Consider the following 22,118-nt stretch of genomic DNA (forward strand, 5'->3'; position numbering starts at 1 on the left):
TGTATGCGTGTGGCTCGAGGCCACGCCCACCTGTGCGGCTACAGCTGAGGCCACGCCCCCTCTCAATAGGATGCGGTGTCAATCAGGCCACGCCCCTTCTCTGGTGGATGCGGTGTCGCCGAGGCAACGCCCACCGATCGCCTCATTGGCTGCTTGTGGAACGAGGCCACGCCCACCACTTGCGACCACGGCTGAGGCCACGCCCCCTCTCGCCTCATAGGCTGCGGGAGGAACTTAGGCCACGCCCCCCTCCGTTGGCTGTTGCGTCACCGAGGCCACGCCCATCTTTTTTGCGGCCACGCCCCCTCATGACCCATTGGCTGCTATTTGGGATGAGGCCACGCCCCCTTAACTCACTGGCTGCGGGTGCGCCGAGGCCACGCCCACTTGTGCGGCTAAGGCTGAAGCCACGCCCCCTCCCACCCCATTGGCTGTGAGACCACAGTCCACGCCCCCACCTCATTGGCAGTGCCCGACTCGAGGCCACGCCCCCTCCCACCCCATTGGCTGCGCAAGAACGCAGGCCACACCCCCTTGAGCTGCGCAGGTACTCAGGCCACGCCCCCTCTCACCTCATTGGCTGTGGCAGCCCCGAGACCACGCCCCTTCACGCAGGTAGGACTGAGGCCACGCCCACTCATCCCCCATAGGTTACACTGGGGCCGAGGCCACGCCCACCCGTCCCCATTGGCGGTAGGAGCCGCCGAGGCCACGCCCCCTTGTGCTGGGGACACTGGGACAGAGTCTGGGGACACTGGGGACATGGGGACACTGCCTGGGGACACTGGGGACAGGGCTTAGGGACGCTGGTGGCACTATTAACAGGGCTTGGGGACACTGGGGGACAGTCTGGGGACACTGAGGATGTGGTCCAGGGACACTGGTGGCACTGGGACAGGTTCTGGGGACCCTGGGGACCTGACCTGGGGATACTGGTGGCACTGGGACACTGCCTGGGGACACTGGGGATGTGGGGACATGGCCTGGGGACACTGGGGACATCGTCTGGGGATACTGGTGGCACTGGGACATGGCCTGGGGACACTGGGGACATCATCTGGGGATACTGGTGGCACTGGGACTCATGTTAGGGACACTGGGGACATGGGGACAATGCCGGGGGACACTGGGACACAGTCTGGGGATACCGGTGGCACTGGGACACGGCCTGGGGACACTGGGGACAGAGCTTGGGGACACTGGGATGCAGCCTGGGGACACTGGGGACGCGGTCCAGGGATACTGGTGGCACTGGGACACGGTCTGGGGACACTGGGGACAGGAATTGGGGCCACCAGAATTGGGGCCACCAGGACACTGAGGCAGCTGACATTGGGGACATTGGGGACCCCACTTTTTATTTACAAAAGAAGGGGACACAGTTGGGGACAGTGACGCTCCGATGATGTCCCCAAGGGCCGAACCGCGGCTGTTTGGGGGGGGGACAACACCCCCTCCTTCTGAGTGTCCCCCGTCCCTGGGGGACTTTGGGGGGAGGGGGGGGGGATTGGGACAGGAGGGGATTGGAGGGACAGGAGGGGACAGGGGGGGACAGGAGTGTCCCCGTCTTTAGAACTTGAACTCTTTGTACTTCTTTCCGCCCCCGCGGGTGTCCTGCGGCTGCGCCTTCCGCTTCTTCTGCTGTGGGGGGGGGGGACACGGTGAGAGGGGGACAGCGGGGGACAGGGGGGGACAGAGGGGACAAAGGGACGGGGGGTACATGGGGGACAAAGAGGGACATGGGGGGAACAGAGGGGATGGGGGGGACATGGGGATGGGGGAGGACAGAGGGGGACAGAGGGACATGAGGATGAGGGGACAGGGGGGGACATGGGGGACAAGGGGACATGAGGGGCAGACGGGGACATGGGGGGACATTGAGATGGGGACATGGGGGGGACAGGGGGATGGGGGAGGATAGAGGGGGACAGGGGGACATGAGGATAGGGGGACGGGGGGGACATGGGGGACAAAGGGACGGGGGGGACATGGGGACATGAGGGGCAGAGGGGGACATGGGGGGGACATTGAGATGGGGGGACAGAGGGGATGGGGGGACATGGGGGGGACAGGGGGATGGGGGTGGAAATGGGGGGGACAGGGGGATGGGGGGGACAAAGGGGGACATGGGGGACAGAGGGGACATGGGGGGGACATTGAGATGGGGGGACAGAGGGGATTGGGGGGACATGGGGGGGACTGGGGGATGGGGGGGACAAAGGGGGACATGGGGGACAGAGGGGACATTGAGATGGGGGGACATGGGGGTGACAGGGGGATGGGGGGGACGGGGGGGACAAAGGGCGACATGGGGGACAGAGGGGACATGGGGGGACATTGAGATGGGGGGACAGAGGGGATTGGGGGGACATGGGGGGGACAGGGGGATGGGGGGGACAAAGGGGGACATGGGGGACAGAGGGGACATTGAGATGGGGGGACATGGGGGTGACAGGGGGATGAGGGTGACATGGGGATGGGGTGGACGGGGGGGACAAAGGGGGACATGGGGGACAGAGGGGACATGGGGGGACATTGAGATGGGGGGGACATGGGGGGGACAGGGGGATGGGGGGACAGAGGGGATGGGGGGAGGAAATGGGGGGGACAGGGGGATGGGGGGACATGGGCGACAGAGGGGACATGGGGGGACACTGAGATGGGGGGACATGGGGGACACAGAGGGGATGGGGGGGACAGGGGGATGATGGGGGACAGAGGGGGACGGGGGGACATGAAGATGGGGGGACGGGGGGGACATGGGGGACAAAGGGACGGGGGGGACATGGGGACATGAGGGGCAGAGGGGGACATGGGGGGACATTGAGATGGGGGGACAGAGGGGATGGGGGGGATATGGGGGGGACAGGGGGATGGGGGGTGGAAATGGGGGGGACAGGGGGATGGGGGGGACAAAGGGGGACATGGGGGACAGAGGGGACATGGGGGGACATTGAGATGGGGGACATGGGGGACACAGAGGGGATGGGGGGACATGGGGATGGGGGAGGACAGGGGGGGACAGGGGGACATGAGGATGAGGGGACAGGGGGGGACATGGGGGAGACAGGGGGACATGGGGGGGACATTGAGATGGGGGGCAGAGGGGATGGGGGGGACAGAGGGGACATGGGGGGTGACGTGGAGACGGGGGGACAGAAGGGACAGAGGGGACATGGGGGGGGACGTGGAGACGGGGGGACAGAAGGGACAGGGGGGACATGGGGATGACGAGGGACATGGAGGGACAGAGGAACATGGGGGGACATTGAGACAGGGGGGACAGAGGGACGAGGGGGACATGGGGATGACGGCGGACATGGCGGGGACAGAGGGGATGGGGGGAACATGGGAAGGGGGGGACATTGAGATGGGGGGGACAGAGGGACAGGGGGGGACATGGGGGGACAAAGGGGATGGGGGGACAGGGGGATGATGGGGGACAAAGGGGATGGGGGGGACATGGAGGCGACAGAGGGACATGGGGGGACAGAGGGGACAGGAGGGGACATGGGCGGACATGGGGGGACATGAGGGGCAGAGGGGGACGTGGGCGGACATGGGGGGGGCAGAAGGGGACACAGAGGAGACAGAGGGACATGGGAGGGACAGAGGGATGGAGGGGGACATGAGGGACACAGAGGGATGGGGGGGACAGGGGGACAGGGGATACATGGGAGGACACCAGGGACAGTGGGGGACAGAGGGGACAGGGGGGGACATGGGGATGGGGGGACATGGGGGAGACAGAGGGACATGGGGGGACATTGAAATGGGGGGGACAGAGGGGAACATGGGGGGACAGAGGGGACATAGAGGAGACAGAGGGACATGGGAGGGACAGAGGGGATGGGGGGGACAGGGGGGACACGGGGGACACAGAGGGATGGGGGGGACAGAGGGGGACATGGGGGGACAGAGGGACATGGGGGGACAGAGGGATGGAGGGGGACAGAGGGACATGGGGGGACAGAGGGATGGAGGGGGACAGAAGGGGGACAGAGGGGGGACATGGGGGGACAGACGGACATGGGGATGGGCGGGGACATTGAGACGGGGGGGACAGAGGTGATTGGGGGGACATGGGGGGGACAGAGGGATAAGGGGAACATGGAGGGGACATGGGGACTGGGGGGACATGGGGACATGGGGGACACAGGGGACAGTGGGGGACATGGGGGACATGGGGACAGAGGCATGGGAGTAACAGGAGAGGATGGAGGTGATGACGGGGGACGAAGGTGATGAGGTGACGTGGGTGACACGAGGGTGACGAGGGGACCCAGAGGGGTGACAAGGGGTGATGAGGGGACACAGGGTGATAGGAGGACACAGGAAGCAACAGGAGAAGATGGAGGTGATGAGGTGGGACGAAGGTGGACATGGGTGACACGGGGGTGACACACGGTTGACGAGGGGACACAGGGGGGTGACGGGGGACATGGGGTGACACGAGGGTGACACAGGGTGACGAGGGGACACGAGGGTGACACAGGGTGACACAGGGTGACGAGGGGACATGGGGTGACAAGAGGACACAGGGAGCAACGGGAGAAGATGGAGGCGATGAGGTGGGATGAAGGTGACGAGGGTGAACATGGGTGACATGTGGGTGACATGTGGATGCAGAGGGGTGACAGGGGGGTGACAGGGGGAGGTGACAGGAGTGTCCCCACCTTCTGCTTGGCGGCGTGCTCGGCCACCATGTCGCTGAAGTCCTCCTTCTCGACCTGCGCCTGCTGCTCGCGGACGTGCTCCTCGTACTTCTGCGTCATGGCCGTCGGGTCGAGCTCCAGCTCCTCCGGCGCCAACGCCACCTCCACGCCCTGAGCCTCCGTCACAGCACCCTTACGGCCCAGCACCTGCCGGGGAGCACCCATGGGTGCTGCGGGGGGGGCAGATTTGGGGGCGTGGGGGCACCTATGGGTGCTGAGAAGGGGGTTTGGGGGGGGATGAAAAGGAGTGGTGGTCCTCAAAAGCTATGGGTGATGCTGGGAGGGATGGAAAGAGGGGAAGTGGGGGCACCCATGGGTGCTGGGGGGGGGAAAGAAGGGTGAAAGGGGCACCTATGGGTGCTGGGGGGGGCAGATTTGGGGGGGTGGGGGCACCTATGGGTGCCGAGAGGGGGATTCGCGGGGGGATGAAAAGGAGTGGTGGTCCTCAAAAGCTATGGGTGATATTGGGGGGGGGCACCTATGGGTGCTAAGGGGGGGTCGGGGGGGCAACCCATGGGTGCTGGGGGGGGGAAAGAAGGGTGAGAGGGGCACCTATGGGTGCTGGGGGGCAGATTTGGGGGAGTGGGGGCACCTATGGGTGCTGAGAAGGGGGTTCTGGAGGGGATGGAGAGGAGTGGTGGTCCTCAAAAGCTATGGGTGATACTGGGAGGGATGGAAAGAGGGGAAGTGGGGGCACCCATGGGTGCTGGGAGGGTTGGATGGGGGCGTGGGGGCACCTATGGGTGCTGGGGGACAGATTTGGGGGGGTGGGGGCACCTATGGGTGCTGAGAAGGGGGTTCGGGGGGGGATGAAGAGGAGTGGTGGTCCTCAAAAGCTATGGGTGATATTGTGGGGGGGCACCCATGGGTGCTGGGGGGGAGGGGGCGTGGTCTCACGGCACTCATGTCGTAGATGTGGGTGGAGCCCATCATGGCCCCGCCCACCATCGCTGTTCGCTTCTCGGGGACCACCGTGAAGAGTTGGGGCGTCTCACTGCTGTCAATGGGGGGGGAAGGGGGAGGAAAGGGGGGAATGGGGGGAAATTGGAGTAAAAATAGGAGTAAAAATGGGGTGAAAATGGGGTAAAAATGGGTTGAAAATGGGGTAAAAATAGGGTGAAAACGGGGGTAAAAATGGGGTGAAAATGGGGTAAAAGTGGGGGTAAAAATGGTGTGAAAATGGACAAAGGGGTGAAATGGGGGTAAAAATGGGGCAAAATGGGGTAAAAATGAAGGAGATGTAAAACAGGGGGTGAAAATGGGGGGGACACTCCTCCCCAGCCCCATAATTGCCCCTCCAGTCCCATAAGTGCCCCCCCAGCCCCATCACCCCCCATTCCAACCCCATAAGTGCCCCCTCCAGCCCCATAAGTGCCCCCCCAGCCCCGTAAGTGCCCCATTCCAGCCCCATAAGTGCCCCCGAGCCCCATAACCCCCATTCCAACCCCTAAGTGCCCCTCCAGCCCCATAACCCCCCATTCCAGCCCCATAACCACCCCTCCACCCCCATAACTGCTCCTCCAGCCCCATAACCCCCATTCCAGCCCCATAAGTGCTCCCCAGCCCCATAACCCCCTATTCCAGCCCCATAACCCCCATTCCAGCCCAATAACCCCCTATTCCACCCCCATAAGCACCCCTCCAGCCCCACAACCAGCCCCTCCCAGCCCCATAACTGCCCCCTCCCAGCCCCACAACCCCCCATTCCAGCCCCATAACCCCCATTCCAGCCCCATAAGTGCTCCCCAGCCCCATAACCCCCTATTCCAGCCCCATAACCCCCATTCCAGCCCAATAACCCCCTATTCCACCCCCATAAGCACCCCTCCAGCCCCACAACCAGCCCCTCCCAGCCCCATAACTGCCCCCTCCCAGCCCCACAACCCCCCATTCCAGCCCCATAACCCCCATTCCAGCCCCATAAGTGCCCCATTCCAGCCCCATAACCGCTCCTTCCAGCCCCATAACCCCGATTCCAGCCCCATAACCCCCTATTTCAGCCCCATAACCCTCATTCCAGCCCCATAACCCCCTATTTCAGCCCCATAACCCTCATTCCAGCCCCATAACCCCCCATTCCAGCCCCATAACCCCCTATTCCAGCCCCATAACCCCCCATTCCACCCCCATAACCCCCTATTCCAGCCCCATAACCGCCCATTCCAGCCCCATAAGTGCCCCCCAGCCCCATAAGTGCCCCCCCCAGCCCCATAAGTGCCCCATTGCAGCCGCTCACCCATCCATGGCTTCCTCGATCTTCTTCTTCCTCAGCTCGATCAGCTCCGGCGTTTCCATTCCCGCCGGTACCGACGAGAATCCGCCGGGAGTGATGAGACCACTTTTGGGGGGGCAGAAAGGATCAATTTGAGGGGGGGAAGTCACCGAGTGGGGGCTCAATTTGAGGGGTGTAAAGGGGGGGGATCCCCCAAATACCTGTCTGCGGGAGTGATGAAACCCGTCTCGTCCGGTTTCTCTTCGTTGCTCTCCTCCTCCTCTTCTTCCTCGGAGGATTCTTCATCCGAAGGTTCCAATTCGCCCCACAGTGTCCGATCGATCTCCTCTTCTTCCTCTTTCGTCTGGGGAAGGGGGGAAAGGGGGGGTCAGGGGGGTTATGGGGCACTCTGGGGGTGCTATGGGGCAGGTATGGGTGCTGGGGGGGCTATAAAGGGGGTGCTGGGGGGGCTATGGGGGGGCTATGGGTGCTGGGGGCTATAAAAGGGGTGCTGGGGGGCTTTGGGGGGGGCTATGGGTGTTGGGGGGCTATAAAGGGGGTGCTGGGGGGCTATGGGGGGGCTATGGGTGCTGGGGGGCTATAAAGGGGGTGCTGGGGGGGCTATGGGGGGGCTATGGGTGCTGGAGGGGCTTTGGGGGGGCTATGGGTGCTGGGGGGGCTATAAAGGGGGTGCTGGGGGGGCTATGGGGGGCTATGGGTGCTGGGGGGGGCTATGGGGGGGCTATGGGTGCTGAGGGGACTATAAAGGGGGTGCTGGGGGGGCTTTGGGGGGCTATAAAGGGGGTGCTGGGGGGCTATGGGGGGCTTTGGGGGCTCGGGGGGCTATAAAAGGGGTACTAAGGGGCTTTGGGGGGGCTATGGGTGCTGGGGGGACTATAAAGGGGGTGCTGGGGGGGCTTTGGGTGCTGGGGAGGCTATAAAGGGGTGCTGGGGGGGCTTTGGGGAGGCTATGGGTGCTGGGGGGGCTATAAAGGGGGTGCTGGGGGGGCTTTGGGGGGCTATGGGTGCTGGGGGGGCTATAAAGGGGGTGCTGGGGGGGCTATGGGGGGCTATGGGGCAGATATGAGGGCCGGGGGGGCTCTGAGGGGGTTTTGGGGGGGCTATGGGGCAGATATGGGGGGGCTATTGGGCGGGTATGGGTGTTTGTGGGGGCCATGGGGTCCCAGATGGGTATTTTGGGGTCCCAGGAGGGTGTTTTGGGGGTTTGAGAGGGTATTTTGGGGTCCCAGGGGGGTATTTTGGGGTTCTGAGAGGGTCTCAGGGGGTATTTTGGGGTTCTGGGAGGTTAATTTGGGGCCCCGGGGGGTATTTTGGGGTCCCGGGGGCTATTTTGGGGTCCCAGGGGGGTATTTTGGGGTCCCAGGGGAATATTTTGGGATCCCAGGGGGTATTTTGGGGTCCCAGGGGAATATTTTGGGATCCCAGGGGCTATTTTGGGGTCCCAGTGGGTATTTTGGGATCTCAGGGGCTATTTTGGGGTCCCGGGGGGGTATGGGGGGTATTTTGGGGTTCCAGGTGGGTATTTTGTGGTCCCAGGGGGCTATTTTGGGTCCTAGTGGGTATTTTGGGGTCCCGGGGGGGTATTTTGGGGTCCCGGGGGGGGCATTTTGGGGTCCCAGTGGAGTATTTCGGGGTCCCAGATGAGTATTTTGGGGTCCCGGGGGCTATTTTGGGGTCCTGGGGGGTTATTTTGGGGTTCGGGGTCTATTTTGGGGTCCCAGAGGGGTATTTTGGGGTCCCAAGGTCTATTTTGGGGTCCCCGATGGGTATTTTGGGGTTTAGGGGTGGTATTTTGGGGTCCCAGTGCGTATTTTGGGGTTCAGGGGTGGTATTTTGGGGTCCCGGGGTCTATTTTGGGGTCCCAGGTGGGTATTTTGGGGTCCCAGTGGGTATTTTGGGGTCCTGGGGGGGTATTTTGAGGTCCCAGGGGGATATTTTGGGGTTCTAGTGGGTATTTTGGGGTCCCAGGGGCTATTTTGGGGTCCCAGGGGAGTATTTTGGGGTTCAGGGGGGTTATTTTTGGGGGGCTCTCACCTGGAACTCAGCGGCGTTGGTTCCAAAGACGTCTCCGTAGAGCGGTTTTCCCGTCTCATCCACGGGGGGTTTCCCCCACCCCCCCGCGTGGTATCCAAAGGAACAGCCCTGGGGGGGGGGGCAAAAAGGGGGGTTCAGGGCACCCCAAAACTCCAAAGACCCCCCCCATAAAAAAAAGCCCCCCCAAAATCACTCTGAACCCCAAAATAACCCTCCAATTCCATCTAAACACCCCAAAACTGAAGCCTTTGGGAGGGGTTTGGGGGGATTTAGGGGGGGGTTTGAGGGGGGGGTTTGGGGGTTCAGGGCCCCCTAAAACCCCAAAGACCCCCTCCATAGAAAAAAGCCCCCCCAAAATCACCCTGAACCCCCAAAACCCCTCCAATTCCATCTAAACACCCCAAAACTGAAGCCTTTGGGAGAGGTTTGGGAGGGTTTTGTGGGGGGCTTCGAGGGGATTTTTTTGGGGGGGGCCCTAAATGCCCCCCCTAACCCTAAATGCCCCCTCTTGGACCCCAAATACCCCCTCAAACACCCCCCAAACACCCCCACCACCCTTAATGCCCCCCCAAAACTCCCCCTTTGGACCCCAAATACCCCCCTAACAGCCCCCCCCACCCCAAATCCCCCCCCAAAACCCCCCCTTTGGACCCCAAATCCCCCCCCAAAATTGCCCCCCCCCTCCATTTTTTGCCCCCCCCCCCCCCATCTCTCACCTCCGGAATGGGGGAGTTGAGCCCCGGGATCTTGAGGTTGGGGTACGAGGGGGGGGGCCCATAGCGCTGCATGGCGATCAGCCACGGGGGGGGCACCTTGTGGGCGTTCTGGGGGGCACGGGGGGGGTCAGCACCCCAAAAAACCCCCCCCCCACCTCCCCAGCACCCATGGGTGCCCCCATAGCACCCACAGGCACCCAAAACCCCCTCTCCGGCACATAGAGACACCCCAATATTACCCCCCCCCCCCCCCCCCTTAGAGAGCTCTGACCCCCACCCATAGAGACCCCCCCCCAGCACCCATAGGTGCCCCCATAGCACCCATAAAGACCCCCCCCAGCACCCATGGGTGCCCCCATAGCACCCACAGACACCCCCAAATGCCCCCCCAGCACCCATGGGTGCCCCCATAGCACCCAGACACCCCCAAATGCCCCCCCAGCACCCATGGGTGCCCCCATAGCACCCACAGACACCCCCAAATACCCCCCCAGCACCCATGGGTGCCCCCATAGCACACACAGACACCCCCAAATGCCCCCCCAGCACCCAGAGGTGTCCCCATAGCACCCACAGACACCCCCAAATGCCCCCCAGCACCCATTGGGGCCCCCCCAGCACCCACAGACACCCCCAAAAGCCCCCCCAGCACCCATGGGTGCCCCCATAGCACCCAGAGACACCCCCAAATGCCCCCCAGCACCCATGGGTGCCCCCAGAGCACCCACAGACACCCCCAAATGCCCCCCCAGCACCCATGGGTGCCCCCATAGCACCCACAGTCACCCCCAAATGGCCCCCCAGCACCCATGGGTGCCCCCATAGCACCCACAGACACCCCCAAATGCCCCCCCCAGCACCCAGAGGTGCCCCCATAGCACCCACAGACACCCCCAAATGCCCCCCCAGCACCCAGAGATGCCCCCATAGCACCCATAGACACCCCCAAACGCCCCCCCAGCACCCATGGGTGCCCCCATAGCACCCACAGACACCCCCCCAGCACCCATGGGTGCCCCCATAGCACCCACAGACACCCCCAAATGCCCCCCCCCAGCACCCATAGGCGCCCCCCCAGCACCCATGGGTGCCCCCAGAGCACCCCCAGACCCCCCCCAGCACCCATGGGTGCCCTCACCGGCCCCACGGGCATTCCGAGGGCGATGCGCAATTCATCGGATAAATCTCCGGGTTTTTTCTCCTTCAGCCGCGTCTCAAACTCTTTGCCCTGAGGAGAGACGGATGTGAGCGGAAGGGACACCTCTGAGGGACAGGAGAAGGGGAGAACCTCCCCGAGGGACGTGGGGACACCTCTGAGGGACAGGAGAAGGGGAGAATGTCCCCGAGGGACATGGGGAGATGGTCCTGAGGGACAGGAGAAGGGGAGAACGTCCCTGAGGGACATGGGGACATCTGGAAAGACACGGAGATGGTCCTGAGGGACACGAAGATGGTCCTGAGGGACAGGAGGACAACATGAGGGACACGGAGATGGTCCTGAGGGACATGGAGATGGTCCTGAGGGACAAAGAGATGGTCCTGAGGGACATAGAGATGGTCCTGAGGGATATGAGGACATTGTGAGGGACACAGAGATGGTCCTGAGGGACATGGAGATGATCCTGAGGGACACAGAGATGGTTCTGAGGGACATGAGGACATTGTGAGGGACACAGAGATGGTCCTGAGGGACATGGAGATGATCCTGAGGGACACAGAGATGGTCCCGAGGGACACACAGATGGTCCTGAGGGACATGAGGACATCGTGAGGGACACAGAGATGGTCCTGAGGGACAGGAGGACACTGTGAGGGACACGGAGATGGTCCTGAGGGACACGGAGATGGTTCTGAGGGACAGGAGGACACTGTGAGGGACACAGAGATGGTCCTGAGGGACATGAGGACACTGTGAGGGACATGGAGATGGTCCTGAGGGACACAGAGATGGTCCTGAGGGACATGAGGACACTGTGAGGGACACAGAGATGGTCCTGAGGGACACAGAGATGGTCCTGAGGGACAGGAGGATACTGTGAGGGACACAGAGATGGTCCTGAGGGACATGGAGATGGTTCTGAGGGACACAGAGATGGTCCTGAGGGACAGGAGGATACTGTGAGGGACACAGAAATGGTCCTGAGGGACATGGAGATGGTTCTGAGGGACATAAGGATACTGTGAAGGACACGGAGATGGTCCTGAGGGACATGAGGACACTGTGAGGGACATGGAGATGGTCCTGAGGGACACAGAGATGGTCCTGAGGGACATGAGGACACTGTGAGGGACACGGAGATGGTCCTGAGGGACACAGAGATGGTCCTGAGGGACACAGAGATGGTCCTGAGGGACAGGAGGATACTGTGAGGGACACAGAGATGGTCCTGAGGGACATGGAGATGGTTCTGAGGGACACAGAGATGGTCCTGAGGGACATGGAGATGATCCTGAGGGACACGGAGATGGTCCTGAGGGACACGGAGATGGTCCTGAGGGACATGAGGACACTGTGAGGGACAAGAAGATGGTCTTGAGGGACATGGAGATGGTCCTGAGGGACACGGAGATGGTCCTGAGGGACATGGAGATGGTTCTGAGGGACACGGAGATGGTCCTGTGGGACATGATGACAACATGAGGGACACGGAGAAGGTCCTGAGGGACACAGAGATGGTCCTGAGGGACATGAGAACATCTTTGAGGGACAGGAGAAGGTGAGAACATCTGTGAGGGACACGGAGAGGTCCTCCCGGCGCCCACCTCGTAGTAGAGGTCCCCGTGGATGGTGAGTTTGGGCTTCGTTTGCCACTTGAAGAAGGCGTCGTGGAGCTTCTGGTAATCGATGTCGATCTTCCCCATCTTGGGACGAACCTTCTCCCTCATTTTGGACTTCATGGTCTTCTGCTCCTCCTGGAAAGGACACGATGGGGACGTTGGGGACACTTTAGAGGTCCCCAAAACTTTGGATGTCCAAGAAGACGTCTCCAAAGCCAACTTTGATGTCCTCAAAGCTTCAGATGGACACCTTGGATGGCCCCAAAGCTCTTGACATCCATCTATGGTGACCCCAAAACTCTTGAGATCCATCTATGGTGGCCCCAAAGCTCTTGAGATCCATCTATGGTGGATACAAAGCTCTTGAAAACCAACTCTGGTGGCCACAAACCCCTCTGATGAGTCCTTAGATGACCCCAAAGACCTCAATGTCCAACTCTGGTGGCCCCAAAGTCCAAATGGACACTTTAGATGACCCCAAAACCCCCAATGAGAACCTCTGATGACCTCAAAGCCTTCAATGTCCAACTCTGGTGGCCACAAAGCCCTCAATGGGGACCTTTGAAGACCATAAAGCCCAAGAGATCCAACTCTGGTGGCCCCAATGTCCAAATGGACACTTTAGATGACCCCAAAACCCCCGATGGAAACCTCTGATGATCTCAAAGCCTTCAATGTCCAACTTTGGTGGCCCCAAAGCCCTCAATGGGGACCTTTGAAGACTATAAAGCCCTCAAGATGCAACTCTGGTGGCCCCAAAGCCCTCAATAGACACCTTAGATGACCCCAAAGCCCTTGAGATGCAACTCTGGTGGCCCCAAACGCCCTCACTGGGGACCTTTGAAGACCATAAAGCCCTCGAGATCCAACTCTGGTGGCCCCAAAGCCCTCAATGGGGACCTTTGAAGACCATAAAGCCCAAGAGATCCAACTCTGGTGGCCCCAAAGTCCAAATGGACACTTTAGATGACCCAAAAAACCCCAATGAGAACCTTTGATGACCTCAAAGCCTTCAATGTCCCACTCTGGTGGCCCCAAAGCCCTCAACAGGGACCTTTGAAGACCATAGAGCTCTTGAGGTCCATCTATGGTGGCCCCAAACCCCTCTGATGAGTCCTTAGATGACCCCAAAGCCCTTGAGATCAACCTCTGATGGCCCCAAAACCCTCAATGGGGACCTTTGAAGACCATAAAGCCCAAGAGGTCCAACTCTGGTGGCCCCAAAGCCCTCAATGGGGACTTTGGATGACCTCAAAGCCCTCGAGATCCATCTATGGTGGCCCCAAACCCCTCAATGAGTCCTTAGATGACCCCAAAGCCCTTAATGTCCAACTCTGGTGGCTCCAAACGCCCTGGATGGGTCCTTAGACGACCTCAAAACCCCTCAGATCCAACTCTGGTGGCCACAAAGTTCAAATGGACACTTTAGATGACCCAGAAAACCCCAAGGAGAACCTTTGATGACCTCAAAGCCTTCAATGTCCAACTCTGGTGGCTCCAAAGCCCTCAAAGGACACCTTAGATGACCTCAAAGCCCTCGAGATCCATCTATGGTGGCCCCAAACCCCTCAATGAGTCCTTAGATGACCCCAAAGCCCTCGAGATCCAACTCTGGTGGCCCCAAAGCCCTCTGATGAGTCCTTAGATGACCCCAAAGCCCTCGAGATCCAACTCTGGTGGCCCCAAAACCCTCAATGGGGACCTTTGAAGACCATAAAGCCCAAGAGGTCCAACTCTGGTGGCCCCAAAGCCCTCAATGGGGACTTTGGATGACCTCAAAGCCCTCGAGATCCACCTCTGGTGGCCCCAAAGCCCTCAATGGGGAACTTTGAAGACCATAAAGCCCTCGAGATCCACCTCTGGTGGCCCCAAAGCCCTCAGTGGGGAACTTTGAAGACCATAAAGCCCTCGAGATCCACCTCTGGTGGCCCCAAAGCCCTCAATGGGGACCTTTGAAGACCATAAAGCCCTCGAGATCCACCTCTGGTGGCCCCAAAGCCCTCAATGGGGACCTTTGAAGACCATAAAGCCCTCGAGATCCACCTCTGGTGGTCCCAAAGCCTCTGTCCTTCTTTCCCGAAGCCCCCGGAGATGCCACCAGGCAGTTCCCCACCTTCTCCTGGAGAGCTTCGCGCATCTCTTGGATTCCGGTTCGTTTGATGAAGTCGGGAAGTTCAAAGGGTGGTTTTTTGATGCCTCTTTTGCCCTGAAGGTATTTCCGTTTGAAGCACCAATGACGCGGAACGGGGACGGAATTCCGAGTGGCCTTGAGGTGAACCAAGAGTTTGGGATCTTGAGCCGTCACGTCGTGCATCTCCACCACGTCCGGGCGGGCCACCAACTGCCGGAGAAGAAGGACAAATGTCACCACCGGGGGGACAACGGCCAAATAGAGCTTCTCGAGGTGTCAACGGTGCCACCACGAGGCCAATGGTGTCCCCAGTTGGGGGACAATGACCATCTGGAGCTCCTGGAGGTGTCCCCAGTGTCCCCAGTTGGGGGACAATGACCATCTGGAGCTCCTGGAGGTGTCACCAGTGTCCCCAGTTGGGGGACAATGACCATCTGGAGCTCCTGGAGGTGTCACCAGTGCCACCACGAGGCCACCAGTGTCCCCAGTTGGGGGACAATGACCATCTGGAGCTCCTGGAGGTGTCACCGGTGTCCCCAGTTGGGTGACAACGACCATCTGGAGCTCCTGGAGGTGTCACCAGTGCCACCACGAGGCCACCAGTGTCCCCAGTTGGGGGACAATGACCATCTGGAGCACCTCGAGGTGTCACCAGTGTCCCCGTGGTCACCCCCAGGGCTGTCCCCGATGTCACCGCGGTGTCACCTGTTTGAGTTCGGCCACTGTGAAACGGTTCATGCGTCGCAGTTTCTTTTTGGACAGTTTCGGCGCTTCCGGTTTCTTCTCCTGAGGACACGAGGACGGGCGTCACCAGAGCCACCTCAGGGCCACCAAGAGACACGCCTGTCACCCTGTTCCCACTCCAGGGCCACCAAGAGCCACCTCAGGGCTACTAAGAACCCTCCCAGGGCCACCAAGTGCCATTCCTGTCACCCCATTCCCATCTCAGGGCCACCAAATGCCACCCCAGGGCCACTCCTGTCACCCTGTCCCCCTTCCAGAGCCACCAAGTGCCACCTCAGGGCTACTAAGAGCCCTTCCAGGGCCACCAAGTGCCACTCCTGTCACCCCATTCCCATCTCATGGCCACCAAATGCCACCCCAGGGCCACCAAGAGCCCCTCCAGGGCCACCAAGTGCCACTCCTGTCACCCTGTCCCCACCTCAGGGCCACCAAGAGCCACCTCAGGGCCACCAAGTGCCACTCCTGTCACCCTGTCCCTATCCTAGGGCCACCAAGTGCCACCCCAGGGCCACCAAGTGCCATTCCTGTCACCCCATTCCCATCTCAGGGCCACCAAATGCCACCCCAGGGCCACCAAGAGCTCCTCCAGGGCCACCAAGTGCCACTCCTGTCACCCTGTCCCCACCTCAGGGCCACCAAGAGCCACCCCAGGGCCACCAAGAGCCACCCCAGGGCCACCCTGTCCCCCTTCCAGGGCCACCAAGAGCCCTTCCAGGGCCAACAAGAGCCACTCCTATCACCCTGTCCCCACTCCAGGGCCACCAAGTGCCCCTTCTGTCACCCCATTCCCATCCCAGGGCCACCAAGAGCCACCTCAGGGCCACCAAGAGCCACTCGTGTCACCCTGTCCCCATCCCAGGGCCACCGAGTGCCACCTCAGGGCTACTAAGAGCCCTTCCAGGGCCACCAAGTGCCACTCCTGTCACCGTGTCCCCACTCCAGGGCCACCAAGAGCCACCCCAGGGCCACCAAGAGCTCCTCAAAGGCCACCAAGTGCCACTACTGTCACCGTGTCCCCCTTCGAGAGCCACCAAGTGCCACCTCAGGGCTACTAAGAGCCCTTCCAGGGCCACCAAGTGCCACTCCTGTCACCCCATTCCCATCTCCAGGGCCACCAAATGCCACCCCAGGGCCACCAAGAGCTCCTCCAGGGCCACCAAGTGCCACCCCTGTGACCTTATCCCCACTCCAGGGCCACCAAGAGCCACCTCAGGGCCACCAAGAGACCTTCCAGGGCCACCAAGTGCCACTCCTGTCACCCCATTCCCATCTCAGGGCCACCAAATGCCACCACAGGTCCACCAAGAGCCACTCCTGTCACCCTGTCCCCATCCCAGGGCCACCGAGTGCCACCTCAGGGCTACTAAAAGCGCTTCCAGGGCCACCAAGTGCCACTCCTGTCACCGTGTCCCCACTCCAGGACCACCAAGAGCCACCCCAGGGCCACCAAGTGCCACTCCTGTCACCCCATTCCCATCTCAGGGCCACCAAATGCCACCTCAGGGCCACCAAGAGCCACTCCTGTCACCCTGTCCCCATCCCAGGGCCACCGAGTGCCACCTCAGGGCTACTAAAAGCGCTTCCAGGGCCACCAAGTGCCACTCCTGTCACCGTGTCCCCACTCCAGGACCACCAAGAGCCACCCCAGGGCCACCAAGTGCCACTCCTGTCACCCCATTCCCATCTCATGGCCACCAAGAACTCCTTCAGGGCCACCAAGTGCCACTCCTGTCACCCTGTCCCCACCCCAGGGCCCCCAGGTGCCACCTGCTCGTCCTCGGAGCTGTCATCGTCACTCTTGCGTCCGTCGTTGAAGCCCTTCCTGCGGGTGACGCTGCTCTCGGGGCGCTCGGCCTTATCCGGTTCCTTCTCTTTGTCCTTCTTCACCTCATCCGTCAACTGTGGGGACAACGGTGGGGACTGTCACCTCCAACCCCGCAGCACCCATGGGTGCCACCACCCACCCACGAGGCCACCGACCCTCCGGTGATGCCACCAGACCCGAATCCAACCTCAAACTCACCCAAAGGTGCTTTGAAGCAGAGAAAATGTCACCTTTAGGGGTCATTGAGGCCATTCGGTGTCACCCAGTGTCACCTCCAACCTCGCAGCACTCATGGGTGCCACCACCCATGAGGCCATCAACCCTCAGGTGATGCCACCAGAGCTCAATCCAACCTCAAAGTCATCCAAAAGTGCTTTGAAACACACAAAGTGTCACCTGTGAGGGCCACTGAGGGTCACCAAGTGTCACTTAATGTCACCCGGTGTCACCTCCAGCCTCACAGCACCCATGGGTGCCACCACCCACGATGCCACCGACCCTCCGGTGATGCCACCAGACCCGAATCCAACCTCAAACTCACCCAAAGGTGCTTTGAAACACTCAAACTGTCACCCCTGAGGGCCACCGAGTGTCACCGAGTGCCACCGAGTGTCCCCTCCAGCCCCGCAGCACCCATGGGTGCCCCCACCCACCTTGAAGACCTCGAAGATCCTTTTGAAGAAGATGAAGTTGGGGTCGTAGATTTCGGGCTCTTCGGTGACGTATTCCACCTCCACCTCGGGGGCGTCGGGGGCGTTGGTGGCCGTCCCCTCGTGTCCCCGTGTCCCCTCCGACTGTCCCCGCGTCCTCCGGCTTCGCTTCTTCTTCTTCCGGTTCCGGCGTTTCCGGTTACGCTGAAGGGACGGGAAAAAAGGGGACAATGGGGACACAAAGGGGACACAAAGGGGACGATGGGACAATGGGGACACAAAGGGGACGATGGGGACACAATGGGACAATGGGGACACAAAGGGGACAATGGGGACGATGGGTACGATGGGGACGATGGGACAATGGGGACACAATGGGACAATGGGGACGATGGGGACGATGGGACAATGGGGACGATGGGGATGATGGGGACACAATGGGACGATGGGGTACAATGGGGGACAATGGGGGACAATGGAAACGATGGAGACAATGGGGGCGATGGGGACACAATGGGACAATGAGGACACAATGGGACAATGGGGACGATGGGGGACAATGGGGAACAATGGGGAACAATGGGGACGATGGAGACGATGGAGACGATGGGGGCGATGGGGGCGATGGGACGATGGGGACGATGGGGACACAATGGAACAATGGAACACAAAGGTGACACAGGTGACATGAGGGTGACACGAGGGTGACGTGGGCGACACAACAATGACACAGACTGACACAAGGGTGACACCGGTGACATGAAGGTGACACAGGTGACGCAAGAGTGACACAAGAGTGACACAATAGTGACACGAAAGTGACACGAGAGTGACACGAGAGTGACACGGGTGACACACGTGACACTGATGACAGCAGGGTGACAAGAGAGTGACAGGAGGGTGACATGAGGGTGACACGAGAGTGACAGAAGAGTGACACGAGAGTGCCACAAGCGTGACACGGGTGACACAGGTGGCACAAGGGTGACACCGGTGACACGAGAGTGACACAGGTGATGAGGGTAACACGAGAGTGACGTGGTGGACACAAAGGTGATACTGATGACACAAGGGTGACACGAGGGTGACACAAGGGTGATACTGGTGACACAAGTGTGACACAGGTGACAGGGTGATACAAGTGACACGATGGTGACATGAGGGTGACACGAGAGTGACGTGGATGCCACAACGATGACACAGAGCGCCGCGAGGGTGACACGAGGGTGACACAACGATGAGAGGGATGACACGAGGGTGACACGAGGGTGACTAAGGGTGACACAAGAGAGACATAAGGGTGACACAAGGGTGACACAAGAGAGACATAAGGGTGACACAAGGGTGACATGAGAGCGACACTGGTGACACGAGGGTGACACTGGTGACGTGATAGTGACACAAGTGACACAGGTGACACAAGGGTGACACAAAGGTGACATAAAGGTGACACAAAGGTGACACGAGGGTGACACAAGTGACACAAGGATGACACAAGGGTTACACAATGGTGATGCAAGAGTGACACGAGGGTGACATCAGGGTGATACTGGTGACACAAGTGTGACACAGGTGACAGGGTGGCACAAATGACATCAGGGTGACACGAGAGTGACACAAGAGTGACATAAGTGACACGAGGGTGACACGAGAGTGACACAACGGTGATACAAGAGTGACACGAGGGTGACAAGAGACATGAGAGTGACATGAGGGTGACACGAGAGTGATGCAGGTGACACAAGAGTGACATAAGGGTGACACAAAGGTGACACTGGTGACATGAGGGTGACATAAGTGGCACGAGGGTGACACTAGTGACATGAGAGTGACACTAGTGACATGAGGGTGACATAAGTAACACGAGGGTGACATGAGGGTGACACGAGAGCGACAAGAGACATGAGAGTGACATGAGGGTGACATGAGAGTGATGCAGGTGACACAAGGGTGACACAAGGGTGACATAAGTGACACGAGGGTGACACAACAAGAGGAGCGCCACAAAGGCGCCGCGTCGCCACCTCCTTCCTGGCAAGCGCAGTGTCCTCTTCGGCCTCTGAGGCGGAACCGCACGGCTCCGTCTCCATCTCCTCTTCGCCTGCGGGGACGGTGACGGCGTCAGGGGGGGCTCTGTGTCCCCCCCTGTCCCCCCCATGGGTGCGGGGTGTCCCCTCCCCCCCTCGGAGGGTCCCCCCTCCCTGACCGGTGGCAGCGGGAGTGGTGACGAACTCCTCCTGGCGGCTCTCCTTCAGCTGAAGGATCTTCTCCAGCGCCTGAGGGATCTTCGGCCCCAGAGAAGGGTCCTCCGTCGGGGGGGGGGGGGGGGGGCGGGGGGGGGGGGCGGGGGGGGGCGGGGGGGGCGGGGGGGGGGGCGGGGGGGGGGGCGGGGGGGGGGGGGCGGGGGGGGGGGGGGGGGGGGGGGAGGGGGGGGGTGGGGCGGGGGGGGCGGGAAAAAAGGGGGGGGGCGGGGAAAAAAGGGCGGGAAAAAAGGGCGGGGAAAAAAGGGCGGGAAAAAAAGGGCGGGAAAAAAAGGGCGGGGAAAAAGGGCGGGGAAAAAAGGGCGGGAAAAAAGGGGCGGGGAAAAAGGGCGGGGAAAAAAAGGGCGGGGAAAAAAGGGCGGGGAAAAAAGGGCGGGAAAAAAAAGGGCGGGGTGAAAAAAGGGCGGGGAAAAAAAGGGGCGGGGAAAAAGGGGCGGGGACAAAAGGGTGGGAAAAAAAGGGCGGGGAAAAAGGGCGGGAAAAAAAGGGGCGGGGAAAAAAAGGGCGGGAAAAAATGGGCGGGAAAAAAAGGGCGGGAAAAAAGGGCGGGAAAAAAAGGCGTGGAAAAAAGAGGGCGGGGAAAAAAGGGCGGGAAAAAAGGGCGGGAAAAAAAAAAGGGCGGGAAAAAAGGGGCGGAAAAAAAGGGCGGGAAAAAAGGGCGGGAAAAAAAAGGGCGGGAAAAAAAGGGCGGGGGAAAAAAGGGGCGGGGAAAAGGAGAAGAGAGAAAAAAGGCGGCAAAAAAGAAATAAAAGAGGAAGAAAAGAGGAGAAAAAGAGAGAAAAAGGGAGGAAAGGAGGAGGAAAAATGGGTGGGGAAAAAGGAGCAGGGAAAAAAGACAGGGAAAAGGGGGGGGAAAGGGGGGGAAAAAGAAGAGGAAAAAAAGGGGGGGGGAAAGAAATAAAGGGGGGGAGAAAAAGGGGAGAAACAAAGAGAAAAGGGGGGAAAGGGGGAGGAAAAAAGGGTGGGGAAAAAAGGAGGAAAGGGAAAACGGGGAAAAAGGAAGGGGAAAAAGGAGGGGGAAAGGGGGGGAAGGGGGGAGAAAAGGGGGGAGAAAAAGGGGGGAGAAAAAGGGGGGAGAAGAGGGGGCAGAAAAGGGGGGAGAAAAGGGAGAAAAAGGGGGAGAAAAGGGGGGGAGAAAAGGGGGGAGAAAAGGGGGGAGAAAAAGTGGGGAAGTAAAAGGGGGGGGGCTAGAAAGGGGGAGGAAAAGAGGGGGATAAGGGTGGATAAGGGGGGGAAGAGGGGGGGGACTAAGGGGGGAAGGGGGGAAGGGGGGGACAAAAGGGAGGAGAAAAGCGAGGAGAAAAGGGAGGAGAAGAAGGCGGGGAAAAAAGGGGGGAAGGGGGGAAAAAAGGGCGGGAAAAAAGCAGGGAAAAGAGGGGAGGAAAAAAGGGGGGAAGAAGGCAGGAAAAAAAAGGTGGGAAAAAAAGGTGGGGGAAAAAAGGAGAGGAAAAAAGGGGGGGAAAGGGGGGGAAAAAAAGGCACAGAAAAATAGCAGGAAAAAAAATGTGGGAAAAAGGGTGGGTGAAAAAAAAGGAGTAGAAAAAAGGGCAGGGAAAAAAAGGCAGGAAAAAAGGGGGGGAAAAAAGAGGAATAAAGGGGGGAGAAAAGGGGGAGAAAACGGGGGAAAGGGGGAGAAAAAAAACGGGGGAAAAAAGGATGGGGAAAAAAGCAGAAAAAAGGGGGGAAGAAAGGGGGAAGGGGGAAAGGGCACGGAAAAAAGGGGGGGAAAAGCAGGGAAAAAAGGGGGGAAAAAGCAGGGAAAAAAAGGCAGAGGAAAAAAAGGCAGACAAAAGGGGGAGAAAAAATGGGGGAAAAAGGGGGGAGCAAAAATAGGGGAAAAAAGGATAGGAAAAAAGGGGGGGAAGGGGCGAAAAACAGGGGAAAAGGGGCAAAAAGGGTGGGAAAAGGGAGGAAAAAACAGGAGTCAAAAAAGACCCCCTCAAAAACAGGGACCCCTCCCACAAAAACTGACCCCCCCCAAAATAACCCCCCAAAGCCCCCTCGCACCCCAAAATGACCCCCATAGCACCA

General features: G+C 60.3%; 2 protein-coding genes across 2 annotated transcripts in view; both read right to left on the bottom strand.

Moving 5' to 3' along the window:
• Positions 1 to 1,470: 1,470 nt before the first annotated feature.
• Positions 1,471 to 20,147, bottom strand: SF3B2 (splicing factor 3b subunit 2). The gene is made up of 15 exons (XM_054052571.1): positions 20,033 to 20,147; positions 19,851 to 19,927; positions 17,830 to 18,030; positions 17,119 to 17,250; positions 15,313 to 15,393; positions 14,590 to 14,817; positions 12,462 to 12,611; positions 10,837 to 10,926; positions 9,699 to 9,806; positions 8,983 to 9,090; positions 7,149 to 7,291; positions 6,952 to 7,053; positions 5,613 to 5,712; positions 4,677 to 4,862; positions 1,471 to 1,641 (listed from the first exon to the last, which is right to left on the bottom strand). Exons 2-15 carry the CDS (start codon positions 19,914 to 19,916, stop codon positions 1,570 to 1,572), a joined length of 1,767 nt encoding a protein of 588 aa, XP_053908546.1. The 5' UTR covers positions 19,917 to 19,927; positions 20,033 to 20,147; the 3' UTR covers positions 1,471 to 1,569.
• Positions 20,148 to 21,274: 1,127 nt separating this feature from the next.
• Positions 21,275 to 22,118, bottom strand: part of LOC128849838 (splicing factor 3B subunit 2-like) — a 23,754-nt gene continuing 22,910 nt past the window's right edge. Inside the window, exon 16 of the mRNA XM_054052464.1 lies at positions 21,275 to 21,334. Coding sequence (XP_053908439.1) covers positions 21,275 to 21,334 — 60 coding nt within the window. The remainder of the gene's footprint in view (positions 21,335 to 22,118) is intronic.

The sequence above is a fragment of the Cuculus canorus genome, chromosome 34 (genome assembly GCF_017976375.1).
Source record: "Cuculus canorus isolate bCucCan1 chromosome 34, bCucCan1.pri, whole genome shotgun sequence".
NCBI lineage: Eukaryota > Metazoa > Chordata > Aves > Cuculiformes > Cuculidae > Cuculus > Cuculus canorus.